This window comes from Orcinus orca, chromosome X (genome assembly GCF_937001465.1).
Source record: "Orcinus orca chromosome X, mOrcOrc1.1, whole genome shotgun sequence".
Taxonomy (NCBI): domain Eukaryota; kingdom Metazoa; phylum Chordata; class Mammalia; order Artiodactyla; family Delphinidae; genus Orcinus; species Orcinus orca.
Window position 1 is genome coordinate 115,664,800 of NC_064580.1, and position 15,003 is coordinate 115,679,802.

Genomic DNA, 15,003 nt, shown 5'->3' on the forward strand with positions numbered 1-15,003 from the left:
TTCTAAAAACCGCAAAAATTTCACTGCTAAACTTCATATTAAAAAATGAAATCATGCCAGCGTTGTCATACAGAAACCTCTGTCCTTGCATAAGGATTTTAGTTTCATTAAGTTCTTCCTAGGCTACAAATAGAAGTCAGTGGTGCCAGCGCCTTCCCACCCATGGACCGTGGGGTAGGAACACTGTCACTCTGGTATCTGGTGGCATTTTTGATGGCATTTAAAAAATTGTGGCCACAAAGCAATCACAAGCAGATGGTACAACTAACTTCTATTTGTGTCTTAGTTACTAAACTCCTTCTGAGAGGAAAAACTGTGTACAGGTTAAGGGAATCTGTGGGTGTCTCGGTGCATGGCAGTGAGTCAGAAGTTGGCAAGGGTGCAGTGAAGCTGGTCCTCTCGTATCTTGCTGGTGGCAGTGAAAGCTGATACGTCCCCATTGGAGAGTGGTTTGGAAACATGCATTAAAATGCTCACATCCTTTAACCCAATAACCCCAGTATTTTAAGAAAATGATCTAAGATCAGGAGATAGCGCTATGCAGGAGAGGTGGCTTTATTTATAATGGCAAAAATTTGAAGCAATCTGAATGCATAGCAAAAGCAGATTGATTAATTATAATTAATACTTAAAGGAATCTTCTGCGGCCACAGAAAATGATTAATATGAAGATATATGGCAACATGAAAAAGTGTTTCCAATATAGTGTTCATTTTAAGAACTAGAAATCACTTGTATACTTCCAATTATGTAAAAAGTCTGTGTGATTTTATGAACAAATATTAAAAAAGAACGTGTGAAAATGAAAACAAAATAGACTAGTTGGGTTGTGAGAAGTGCTTTTCCTTCTGTTTTCTCTTATATTACAATGTTTTCTTTATAATTTAAAAGTGGGGTGGAAAACAAGGGTCAGAAGTCCTTTTCTAGCAGAGAGAATCTGAAGAAAATGAACAATGGCTGCCTCTCCAAAAGCCCAAGAATACAGTTTGAACACTGGACATCATCCATCCACCACTTTTTTGCCATTTCCATTTTTTGTTGGATACACACATACCTGGTTAATGTGCTTCAGTTTGTCAATAATTTGACTGACCACTGGCTCAGGGCCCTTCATTTTCAGCTCATGGAGGTTGAACTGATTTTTCATTCCATTTCTTGCTGCCTTTTGGCTGTATCTGGGAAACACGAAGGTAAAGAAAAGGTTTGTCACAAGAGAGTTCCAAGCAAAGTGCAAGTTGACTGTATTTGGCACCAATGGTCAAGCTGACCGCAAGCTCTCTTCAGCCTTCCAACCCATGGGATGACTGCATGGTACAAAGGTAGACCGCTCCAGATAGGGTCTATCTGCAGTAGAGAACATTCAACAGTCAACAAGTATTCATTCAACATCCTTTTCTTCTAGGTGTTGGATACACCAATGAACAAGACGGACAAGGTCTCTGTCCTTATTGTGCCCTCAGTCTAGTGTACAGTCCAGAGAGCATGCAGAGTGAGAAGAGCTATGCTAAGGGAGCTGCTGGGTCTTGGCCAGGGAAGCACACAGGAAGGTCCTTAACTCTGAGTACGCTTTCTACTCATTTGAAGAAGAAAGACTCTTGCGTGTTCTTTACCTCTTCCTTCTTCTCCACTTCTTCCTCCCATCATTTCCTGCAGGTCTGGGAGCTGGGTTGCTTTTCAGGACGCTTTCCTAAGCCATTTGCAGCATAAATTATGCCGGCCAGCTTCTGTCTGTGTTCTCCACGGGAAGACAGAACACCAGCTCAAGGGAAGGTTTTAACTTGCTGCCCCCGGATAAGCCATAGGCTTTCGCTTCAGGATTGAAGTTTCAAGGTATCTATGGACATCCTTACCAATGCGAGAATGGGGATATTAACAATCCTGGGCAATTCTGCCTTTCAGTGTGGGGCTTTGGCAACTTTGACTGGGACAGTAATTCACTACTGAGGTGACTGCTTCGCTGCCCCCATGGTTCCAGACCTCTACGTAGAGTTACTCCTCATCTTGCAAAACAAAGCAAACAAACGCAAAACAGAACAAGAAGCAGACTTCATTTCTTCCTTTATCTTCCATCATGTAGAAAGACCAGAACACTGTTACCAAAGTGGGAAGAGGTTTTTGATCCCTTTTTGGCTTTTTGCTCATCCTGATAATGGAATATTTTCTTAAAGAAATGGAAAAATTTGCAGGTTTTTTGCCCCTACTTTATACATTTAAAAGAATTTACAATAACGCAGTAGAATTAAGGGTAAATTCATATTTCTTTTACTAATATTTTTAATTACAAAAATAATAGTGCTCATCATAAACAATTCAAATGTATAGAAATAAGCAAAGCACACAGCAAAAGTTCTTGTATCGTCCTATCCTTCCATGAGAGAACCATGGTTAACACTTTGATAGGTATTCTTCTAGGGGTTTTCACATGCATATACTAACATGTAGCTTTAACCAAAACTGGAATCATACGAGTCATATTGATTTGCAACTTATCACTTAATATAAATCTTGACTATATTTCCACGTCAGAACATAAGTAACTGCCTTGTTCTTATTCCTCTGTATGGCTAGATCATAATTTATTTATCCAATCCCTTACTGATAAACAATTGAGATATTTCTAATATTTCGCTAATATAAACAATGCTGCAGAGAACATCCTCGCATACCACTCTTTGTACATGTACATTAATATCTATAAAGCATAAGGTTCTAGAATTTAATCAGTTTGTATTTCTAATCCCAAATTATGACATGCAATGAATCATTAATGCTACTGTTTTTTTGCACAGCATTTTACATAGCAGTTTTGTATCACTCAGCTCATCTGAGCGTCTCATCCACAGTGTGAGGTGACAGGGGAGACCTCATTATCTCTTTATTACTGAAAATTTCACAACTTCAGAAGATATTGATCTGACCGTGTTAGATGCTCCCTTCCATAATATAATGCATCTGCCAATACTAAGGACATGATGCGATGCTACCACGCATGATAGCAGAGGAGGTCAGGAAATCAAGGTCTGACTTTTATAACTGAAAGTCATCTTCTGAGAAGAAAAATATTTTGCAGGAACGTTGAAGAGAACATCTGATTGCATTTCTTGTAAAATGGTAGCCTAACACATTCAGCTTACCTAACTTTCAAAGTTAGTGAACACACAGATCACCAACCATCAAATACCAATTGCCTTTGGGGGCTGTATTAAAGCAACATTCTTTGTTTATATATCTGGTGTGAACCAGCTCCCCACTAGCCTCCTTTTTTTTGGTTCATATATAATGCTGCCTGTTTAATATAATCTCCCTCTTGATGATACTGCCAACTCCATCTCCTTCTTCTTTACATCTACTGATACCTGAAGCAGAGACCCAAGTGACAGGGAAAGATGTAAGGCTCATTATAAATCTTCTGAAATGAACTTCAGGAATGTGTCCCTAGAGACATTTCCCTGGGCTTTGCTCCTATCGAAGCCTGCCGGCCGCTTTTATGCCCACTCCTACAAAACAAACCTCTTCCTGAAGTTTATTATCCTCATTGGAATACTGTAAAGACATCTGCCAACTTAGTGATTTTGCCCTGTACTGCCTCTTCCAAATCATTTATAAATATTAAGTCAAATTAGTCCCATAGCTGATCCCTTGCGGCCCTACTGTCTATTTTCTGCCATTCAGAAAAATGCCCCTTTAGCTCTATTTTTTTTGTTTCTTACCTCCAAGCCATGGACTTGGTGCTAAGGAGACAGCACTAAACACTGCTCCCCAGTCCCATCGTGACTCAATTTTTTAAAAACAGCTTTGAGTTTAAAAGCTTGCCAAACTTTCTGAAAGTCGAAATAGCATCCACTGTTCTGCTCTATCCATGTGCTATTTAAATCCTCAAAAGACTCTAGTAAATTAAGCATGGTTTCTGGTTACAGAAGTGTTGGGAAGAGCTGGCCTATGGCTTAGCTCTAAAACTTTATTTTATTTACTCCATGAAGCAGTAACCAAAAGTACTGGTTCGACTGATGTCTACAGCTGCTAAAATTTAGTGGCACTATTTTAAAACTATTCAAAAACTCTGATCTTGCCCTATCCCTTTAGGTGTCTCAATCTCTCTCCCCCATCCCCAATATCATGCTCTGTTTCTTACGTCTCTACTCTTTCTCCTTAGCCAGACAAAATGTAGAGCAGAATCTTAAAAGCCACGAGTGTTAAAATGGCATACTATGCAGACATTAAAAGAACAAGTAGATCTATATGTGTTGATATAGAACCAAATCCAAGATACATTGTAACAAATACAAGTACTGGTTAAGAATGTACACAGTGTGATTCTATTTGCGGTAAAAATGGGTCTGCATACGCATTACTCTCATACACTTTATATGTGTCCAAATATACACAGAAAATTTTTAGATGGCTCCATAAAAGAATGGTAAAAGTGGTTACTTCCAGTGAGTAAGATTTTGGAGGAAGTTTGACTTTTTTCTTTTATGTCCTTCTATGTCTTTTACACTTTAAAATCTTAAAATAATTTAATTTTTAATGAGCGAAATTTTATATAGTAGTTATTTTTAAGGCAAAACAAAACAAAACAAAACAACCATAGCAAGAACAAAGAACATCCAGAGACTGTCATACAGAGTGAAGTAAGTCAGAAGGAGAAAAACAAATATCGCATATTAACGCATATATGTGGAACCTAGAAAAATGGTACAGATGAACCGGTTTGCAGGGCAGAAATAGAGACACAGATGTAGAGAACAAACATATGGACACCAAGGGGGGAAAGCGGCTGGGGGGGGGCGGGTGGTGTGATGAATTGGGAGATTGGGATTGACATGTATACACTGATGTGTATAAAATGGATAACTAATAAGAACCTGCTGTATAAAAAAATAAATAAAATAAAAATTAAAAAAAAAAAGAACAAAAAGCAAACAAAAGGAAGATAAAAAGTGGGCCTAACTCCTATGCATAGCTCAGGGCCTCTGGGAAATCTTTCTTGTTAATAAGAGTTATGTTGGCCCTCACTAGAACCCTGGTTTTAAGGTGATTTCTTATGAGAACACATATTTGGGCCAATATACACAATGTCACCCTGGAATTCCTTCACACCTCAGATGGCTATCATCAGGTCACAAATTCTACTTCGTTAGGTTAAACACAGCTTATATGTTTTCTACTCTTCAATGAGGTAACGCTAGCCTGTCTATTTCAAAAGGACAGTCAATATATTAGTGAGGATGTGACTAAGAATGTGCATTATTCTGAGTACCCCCTCTCAAAACGGAGGCAAAAAAAGCCATTCAAGTTCTTACCCACCTTCCCGGCAGACGCCTAGTCCTCTTCTGATGGGACTTGAGGGCCTCCTAGAACCACTGTGATTCATTCTGAACTGCTGCCCTTGTACCCAAATGTATTGTGGGTACCATGCTGAGTTGCTCGTGCTCCTTTTACGTACATTCATCTGCCAGCCCCTATAGGCTGTGAGCTCTTTGAAGGCAGAGACTTGGTTAGTTCTCTTTTGTACCACCTAAAGCACCTCCTGGTGTTGTAATAACACAAGCTGCTCAGTACTGAAAGTACTGAGTGCTTTCTCTGTGCCAAATACTGTTCCAAGCACTGAGGAAAAAAAAAACCCCGCATCACCACACCTAATCCTAACAACCCGATGAGGTAGACAGTATTATCATCAGCCCCTTCTTGCAGATGAGAACGCTGAGGCACAAAGTGAAGCCACTTGCCCAAGGTCACACAGCTAGTCAATAGCAAAGCTGGAGTTTGAACCTTTGAGTCCATGTCCCGCTGCCTCTGTTCTTAACCACTCTGCTGCTATTGCTTCCTTAGAGATAATGCTGACTAAATATTTGACGTTTCCACACCACACTGCCCCATTGTATGAGACAATTAGCCAGCTACTGGTAATGGTCTACAAGCCTTGCAACAGTGCCTGCAACAACTGCTGTCTTTATCTACTCAGCGGATTCCTGGGCTTGCCCTTCAAAAGCCCTTGGGGAGAGCCCTGTGTATGGAGTTTCTTCTCCCAAACAGAAATCCAACAGCATCACTATTCAGTGAAATATTTGCATTCTTGAAAGATAAGGTATTGAAGTTAGAGAAGTAATACACCACCACCACCACCCGGCACTAGACAAACACCAAAGGTGATCTGAAATCTCTAAGGACAATAGGCAAATGAATGCTAGAGAATGTCTCCCTGCCTTGCAGCAATGCAACATATGTGATGTAACCCCAGGGAATTTTAGGTAACATGCACACTCCGAGCTTCAAGGCCAGAGGGACTCAGTTAGGGGTGTCTCTGTAGAGGTGCATTAATGAATTAATTAATTCAACATTTCACTTCCACTCACTCCCTCTGTGCCACTGGTGTACAATGGTTCATGACAGGCTTTGAATGAGGATGAGTCACTGCAGCCACAAGTCTCCTCATTCAGACTGCCTAGAGTGTCAGGAATGGGGACACTGACGGCCATGCGGGATTTTAAGGATGGGTTATCTGCTTAGTAACGCTCATCTCTAATTAGATTAATTGTCCTCTCTCCAGAACACTGCTTTTTCCTAAAGCTTTGACACGGTTCTGGCAACGAATACTGGCCAGTGGAGGAGGAAAAGTAGAGAGAAGTTCCTACCTCCTAAATGGAAACTTTTCTTAACTGGACATGTTAGGTGTGATGTCAGAAGTGTCACCTTTAAGCACTACTTGTGGTGTCTCCTTCCCCCACCCAGTGTGGTATCTGCTTAGCACGAAAATGACTGCCTTAATTCCAAGCAAACCTGATTTGTGAAGTGATAGGGGGACATGCCTCTGTTCAGGCAGATTGGTCAGGGATTGGCGGGGGGGGGGGGAGGAAAACCTGTGCAAAAGCTGCAAAGAGAAAAGGAACCTAATTAAAACAGGACATCTGGGCTTGCTGGTCTTGGGACAGTTGAAGCAAAGAGAGCACTTGTAGAAGAGGAATAGAGTCAAACATGTGTAAAATGGGCAATCTTTTCTTCCTGTCTCTGTACTGGCTGAGGCAGCACGGGTGTAGTGGATTCAAATATAGAACATTCAAAATGGAAGCACACTTAAGAGTGCATCTTGTCCAATCCACTCATCGTGTAGATGAAGAAACTGAGACCCTGAGAGGGACTTTCCCAAGTAGTTAGCATCATAACTCCCACCTTTAGAAGAAATTCCTTCTTTAAAAGGTTCCTTAAATGCACGTTGCTGATTTTGGAGAGGGAAGTTCCTAGAAAATTCACTTTCCTTCTTCCCCTAGGAAGAAATTCACTTTCCTTCTTCCCCTTCTTCCTAGTCCCCTAGACTAGTGGCAAGTATTTGAAAGCAAGTCTTAGAAAAACCAACTTGTCCCCCTCCCCCCACCAATTATTTAAGTTCACGTTGCTGCCGGGGTTATAGATGACCTACAATAAGTTACAGCTCTCACATTCTCAGAGCGCCATCTTATGGCGAGACTGCAGTATTGCAAGTAGCCCTTTACCCAAACTCGGTAATTTATCAGACTGTTTCCTTGGAAAGTACTCTGGCTGCAACAATCACTGTGAAAAAATGGTATAATTTAAAGAGTGTAAGTAGCTTTAAAAACAAACTAGAGGGACTTCCTTGGTGGTGCAGTGGTTGGGAATCCGCCTGCCAATGCAGGGGACACGGTTTCCAGCCCTGGTCTGGGAAGATCCCACATGCCCTGGAACAGCTAAGCCCGTGCGCCACAACTACTGGGCCTGCACTCTAGAGCCCGCGAGCCACAACTACTGAGCCCACGTGCCACAACTACTGAAGCCCACGTGCCTAGAGCCCGAGCTCCGCAACAAGAGAAGCCACCGCAATGAGAAGTCCGCGCACCGCAACGAAGAGCAGCCCCTGCTCGCCGCAACTAGAGAAAGCCCGTGCGCAGCAACGAAGACCCAACACAGCTGAAAATAAATAAATGAATAAAAAAACTAGAACACAGGGTAGAAAACCCTTATTAATAGGCCTGAGAAAATGTTCTTTTTCTATGCAAGATGCAGTCTAATTTACATAAATGAACAGAAAAATAAAGGTGGAAATAGCTGAGTTTTGTAAATATGCTTAATAAAGAAAGCAACAATTTGCTTCTCATTTATTTATGCACATATTTAAAGAAAAATGTTTTTCATAATTGTTGGTACAGCAGTACCACTTCAGAGCAAATTTCAGCCAGGAGAGTGCTAGAAACAGGTATGACCATAGTACTCCAAGAAGTACTTCTATTCTCAAACAATAGCCTTTCAGAAATTACAAATAGATTTCAACAGAAAGGAAGCAAAGGGTAGAGAAGAAATCAGGGAGATGTAAACCCATTTATACCTCATTTAGTGGACATTACCTATATAAGGGAATAACTGTATTAGAATCTGTTTTCAGCCTATTTTCAAACCTCACTGTGAGGAGAGACTAAAAGATTGGTCTTGGAATATAATCAAGAAGTCATTTAGACCTAGAGAAGCGAAGAATATTTTCCAGATGGTGAGGAAAGCTTGAGGAGTTGATATCGCCCACCACAGGGAGAAGAGTCTGTGGCTGTGGGGAGACAGAGAGAAAATGCCTGAGATGGGAGCCCCTGAATGTCTGTCTGAAGAGGCAGACTCTGTAGAGGAGCCTGGAGGTAAGGAGAGAGAAAAGTAAATAAGGAAGCAAAAGTGATTCTTGCGAGAACTGCGGGATAGGCAGAGCCTGATGTGTGGGAACGCTGGTGTGAACTGCTTTCTGGGCTTTGAGCCCTGACCACAAGCGGCCAGGATACTAAGCCAGGGCAAGCAGGGCTGGTGAAGGGTTCTCTGAGGGGTGTCCTTGAGGGGAACATACCAAGGAGGAAAGGAATTTGATCCAGTGTAAGGCTGATAAAAACAACAAAAAATATGTAATTCAAAGCTCAATAATTGGGGGTGGAAATGTCAGAGCAAGGCGTGTGATGGGGATTTATTACTAAATCACCCCAAACTCATTTACCGAGTCCTTCTAGCCCAGAGAAGTAGCCCGGAAAACCAGATGTTTTCTTGTCCCACTGGAGTTAAATGAAAAGGAAATGATCTTTACCTGTTTTGTAGTTTTGGTTTTTTTTTTAAGTTAGATTTTAACTCAAAAATATTTGAGTTGGAAAGGACCCCCAAAATCATTTAGTTCAATGCACTCCTGTTAACAGATGGGCAAACTGAGCCCCAGAGAGATCAAGCAGTAGCCACGCAAATTATTATTGGCAGCGCTGCTGGTGGAACGTGACTGGAGCTGTAACTTCCCCCCAAATAGAAGAGCCAAGAAGAAGGGGTCAAAGAACAGGTCACACACCTCAACACATGACAACACTGTATGAAAGTAACTGATTTTCAAAATAATGATCAATAATTATTTTTAAGACGTAAAATTTAGTCTGGTCTACATAGTTTACTGAGGCAGCAAAGACAATACATTTTAGAAAGGCTGAGTCACGTGGTGGAATAAGCACTGGCCTTGGAGTCAAGACATAGGTTCAAAGGCTGGTACTGTGTGACTTCTGACAAGTAACTAAACCCTGCTGAACTTGAGCTTAAATGCCACCTGCATTTGTTTTGAGGCTTAGTTGATATAATGAATGTTAGTAAACTGAGATAACATAGGTGAAGTGTTCACAAGAGGGCTCAGCACATCTATGAGAGGGCTGGTATTATTATGTGAAAGCACCCAACACACAATGGGTGTTCAATAAATGTTATTTGGAAGAGGATATCTTGAGGGAGGATGAGTAAACCTTGCAATGAATAGTTAGGGGAAGCTTTAAATCTGCTCGTCCCGCACTGAGAGGACTTAAGAAAGTGTGAGTAGCCAGCACTGAGCAGAGATGTCTTCACAAAGCTTCCAGGGGATGGGGCACCTGAGGCGGAGAACTTACTGGTTAGGACTTCGAATGGTTCAGAATTAATTTTAGTCCACTGAAGAACAGATCGTTTACCTGTGGCCCAGGGCAGATAGGTAAGTTTCCCAAGTGATCAACTTTGGGTGTCAGAAGCCTTTTCACTGTCTCCTCCCACCACATTTCATATTCCTCCGCTCTGTGACAGAAATGTCACTTTTTCAAATCATTCTCTTTGGAACACTGCTTTGTTTGTCCTGGGTCCCTGCGGGGTCTCCAACAAACATCTATTCTTTAATGCAGCGATCTTCAAAATGAAGAACAGGACTCTCAAAGTCCACTTCCAATCACACTTCACTGACCCAAGACCAGTTTGAGGGAGAGGCAACGTCTGAGTTAGGGAAGAGTGTGACTTGTGAACCTTTTTCTCGCGTTGCGTTTCACAAAGGAAAGCCTCCTAACTGTTGTGTCGGATGTCCTGCTGAACTTTATTTAATGAACCGCCAAAGATTATGAGCAAAGGATAAACTGTTTTCACATGAATGGGTACTGCTGAAATACTTTAAAAGCAAGCTCAACATTCCTGCCACTATTTTGCTGTTAGCTTCTGCTGTCTTAGCCACAGTCATTTACAGGCTCTGAAACCTTCAATGTGCAGGATTAGGCCCCTCCCGAGATCCTGAGCCAATGGTGACAAAGGCAAGAAGGTGATAGCTTAGCTGCCCGGCCTATCAGGCCCCAGTCTCTGGAATTAGTCTTTTGCTCCTCGGAGCCAGTATTTCATGCTTTTGGAGTGAATCTCAGATGTTCAGGCGTGACTTCCTTTTGCCCACTATACTTTCCCGGGCCATATGGCCTGAATTCCACCTTGGTTTCCTCGTTTGTATTCACCCCCAAGTCAGTCCTCTGCTTTCTCCAGTGCCCGGCACACAGTAGGCAGTCAATAAGCATCTGTTGAACTGAACTGAGTCTGAAGACCTCACCCGAAGCTCACCTTCGGCGGTGGAGACTCTGACCCATTCGGCCCAGCTCTTGTCAGTCTGTTCCCCTGGGGTCTTCCCCCCAAACCTGCAGCCAGTGACTGAGGACCTTACACTGGACTTTTGTCTGGGTCCTGCCAGGAAAACCTGCCCCTGTGTCCCACCTGCTAGACTGCGCCACTGTGGAAACCAACGGCTAGCTAGGGAACGGCAGAGTTCCTGCCGGTGCCCCAGCAAACATCAGTATTCAGGTGGTGGGTCACTTCCCACTCGGGCCAGCCAGACAGGACAGTTCCCATAGCCCAAGCACCACTCCTTCAGCCTCTGTCCCATCCCCAGGGACCAATCACTGGGCCCCTGACACTGAGCCCACCCAAGATACACACCTGCTAGCAATATCAATTTGCATCACAAACCCTTTTCCAATACTGTAAACTTTGGCCCACTTCTGGGCCTGATTTAATGAGATTTTACTGTTGTGAAAACAAATATTCTAACCCATCTGTTATATTTGTATGGTCAAGGCAATAACTTTGAGAGGGTTTCAAATCTGATGGTGAAATTTCTAGGTTCTCAGTTTTGGGGGTCAGAGAAAGGATTTGCTGTCTTCCATCAGTATGGAATGCAAATACCCTTTATTCCACACTTACCTATTAAGCACTTACACAGCCCTGTGCTCAGCCACAGAACCGTGACAGTTGGAGGTACTGAATTTTCCAATGTCCTAGCTCATTATCTCCAGTTTGTATTTCATGGACCAGATCCTGGTTTTGGCTTTGGCAGATCTGGTCCTCAGAAAATGAAATCTTCAACTAGTGACTGTGTTGGATTCCCCTGCAAACTTGTGATTGAGAGCATGCAGCTCTACCACTTCATGAGCCGAGGACACACACAGCAGCCTACATCACATCATGACACCCAGAGAGCTGGCACAGAACGCCATTGTGACTGATGGGAGGAAGAAGGAACTAGCAAGAATAAGGTGTTAGACTTGCCCAAGGACGCTGAAAGGTCTGGTCTGAAGAAAGTGGAGCCGTCACTTCTGCTGCCTTCTCTTAAAATCAGCCTCAGAGCCCCAGAATCTAAGCTGCAGTCAGAGCCCTGGGTAGCAGAAGGAAACACACTCAGCAGGTGTTTGCCTGGTGGAAGACAGTGGCCACGGTGGGCATGGCCAGAGGAACCGGAACAGAGCTACGAGCACAGGGGAAAGAGCCTACCACACTGCCAAGGTCTGACTAGCAGAAAAGCTCTGCCCTTGGCAGGTCCAAGCCTGGCACTGCCGCTCTCTAGTTGCCAGCAATAAAACTAAAGGATAACGGAGGGAAAGAAAGGTGAACTGAAGTGTAAACCACCCCCATTCCAACTGCCCCAGGAGCTGCAGGTGCCTTTAGCTCCTTGACTCTTTGCACCTGCTCTCCTGCCGGAACAAGTGGCCTATTGTGTGAGGCCGTACACAGGGAGGTGCTAAGCAAACAAAAGTGACTCTGCTGATCGTAAAATAGATGGGATTCCAGGAAAACTTTACCAAGCCAAATAAAAGGGATTGTAAAGCACTTGGTGAAACATAAACTGCTACATACATAAATACTTCATAAAAGCTCACAGCAATGCACACAAGGACAGCTAGGTCAAAAATTACCCTAGCTCTCTAGCCCGGAGGGTCTCGGAAAAGAGAGAATGTTCTCCCTCCCTTGGGTTTTCTCAGCCACTTTGTACCCTCTGCTCTTACCTGCCCTTCAGCCCTCGGCACTCCTCTAGATGTATCTCTCCCCTCAATGATATATCTCTGTGGTTAGAGGGCTTCTAATTTTCATTCTGGGTGGTTTGTGTCAAATATTATTAGGAGCAAGACACTGAATTCCCTTTCTTTTGCTCAGAAGCTCCACTGGGGTCACGAGGTGCTATGGGGGAAGACAATTTCTTTAAGGTTTAATTATGTGAATTTCACACCAAACTCTCCAACACCAGAAACTGAGACCTCTGACAACATCTCAAACAGCCAACCTACCTGCTCCCCTGTAGCCCCAAAGACACCTGGAGGATCTCTTCTAATGAGAATGATTACGCCCCGGGGCTCCTTTTGAATCGCTTTCACTTTGGTCTGTTTGGGAAGCCATCAGGGAAAGAACTGGAAATTCAAAGTCACCAAGGCGGCTTTATGGCATCCCTCCTCCTCTCAGACTCCTCCCTCCCTCAAATATCCTTGCCACAGGATCTCATGGCCTGTTAGAGCTTGAAAGAGCCTTAGAGGTCATCCTGTCTAACTCCTTCATTTTATAAATAAAATGCTGAAGGGCTGTGACTTGCCCAAGATCACACAAACCAGCTCGTGGTACAGTTAAGAGCCAGGCTGGACTTCCAGTCTAGGGCGAAAGGGTCTCTACCTGCATGGGCTCCACAGCTCCACAGGGGATACAGAGGCAATGGCTTCATCATAAGAGATATTGTGTAGAGGAGATGGAATGGAGGTCATCGGCTCTTTCTCCCAGGAGATGCCACCTTCCGGCCCTGAGAAAATCTGAGAGCACAGAAGCATAGTGCAAGAGGCAGGAAAGGTACTGCAACTTTACTGGGTCTGGACTGGGGAGAGACCAAGGAAAGGACAGGATTTCGCAGCACAGGCCAGGGAAAGCCAGACAGGACACCCATTCCAGGTCTGCTGGACTAGAGAGGAGAGCAAGCTTAGATCAGGGTTTCCATCAAGAACAGGAAGAAGGGCTTCCCTGGTGGCACAGTGGTTGAGAGTCCGCCTGCCGATGCAGGGGAACGCAGGTTTGTGTCCCGGTCCGGGAGGATCCCACATGCCGCGGAGCGGCTGGGCCCGTGAGCCACAACTGCTGGGCCTGCGCGTCCGGAGCCTGTGCTCCGCAACGGGAGAGGCCACAACAGTGAGAGGCCCGCGCACCGCATTAAAAAAAAAAAAAAGAACAGGAAGAAGGTAGGAGGGTTTTGAACCCATGAAGGAGAGAAGCCAAGCATCTGACAGGCAGTATAGTGGGTAAGAGAGCACAGACTGTCTGACTTTGGATCCCATCTCTCTTACTAGTGCTGTGGCTTTTGTTGTTAACCTTATCAATAAATGGGGGTAATAATCATGTCCAGATCAGAAGGCTGTGGTGAGAATTAACTTAATGCACACGTGGTAAGCACCACAGAAATGTTAGCTATTATCATTAAGCACCTTCACTGTTTCAGTCCTATTTTCTGCAGTCAAATGCTCTACCACTGAGCTATAGCCCCTCTTCTCAGTCCTACTTTCTGAAGTTACACTGCACCCTCAGACAGGATTTGGAAGGGGCAAAGGGAAGAGGAGAGAAGTTTTCAGAATGCCTCAGGCAAGAAAAGGTAAGAGAAGGTAAATAGAGAAGGTAGAAAACCCAACAGAGCTGCAATTCCCCAGCTATCCCTGCACCCATCCAAATGTAAACCTCCTACAACTGCACCTTTTCCCATATTTAGTAGCTCCCTAAGGGCACAGGTGCCAGGAGGTGACCAACTGTCCCTCTTTGCCTGAGACTGAGAAATTTCCCGGGACTCGGGACTTTCTGTGCCCAAACTGGAAAGTCTTGGGCAAACTGGAACAAGCTGATCGCCGTAGCGGCCAGAAGGTGTTTGCTGTTCAGAATTGCTATTTGTTATAACTAGAGTGCAGAGCACTACTGCTAAATGCCATCCACTGGGGTTTGGAAAAGCTGTGTTATCCAGAAGCCATGCGAAGGGGGTTTTCATAGGACTTTCTTCGCGTCTATGAAGGGGGAAAAAAGAGTTTCTTCAATAAATGGGTTTCACCAGGGGAACGTTAGCCAGTTTGAGGATGATGGTCTTTAGCAGGACATTCACACAGCAATAGCCTCATTATCGATGATTCTTATTTGTTCACTTCGATTCTCCGATGCAGGCTGTCTTTCTCCATGTTCTATTCCCAGCACTGTTATTTATATGTGTTTGCAAGTAATAAAGCTGCATGTATTGTAAAAGTCTGTCACTCAGACTTTTCATTAATTTAAACTGATGCTACAAATCCCTCAAAGTGTTTCCTTATGCCGGGTCAATTGGTTTATTCAACACCATGGAATGACTTGTTTAAAAATAGAATTTGTGGGAGTAGGTGAATTTGCTTAAGGAAAACACATTTTTTTAAAGTCATATTTTTGGAGAGATGCATA

General features: G+C 43.5%; 1 protein-coding gene across 1 annotated transcript in view; it reads right to left on the reverse strand.

Moving 5' to 3' along the window:
• GPC3 (glypican 3) overlaps nucleotides 1-15,003 on the reverse strand; it is a 442,407-nt gene that overhangs the window by 128,019 nt on the left and 299,385 nt on the right. Inside the window, exon 6 of the mRNA XM_004285475.3 lies at nucleotides 1,055-1,175. Within this exon, the coding sequence (XP_004285523.1) occupies nucleotides 1,055-1,175 (121 nt within the window). The remainder of the gene's footprint in view (nucleotides 1-1,054; nucleotides 1,176-15,003) is intronic.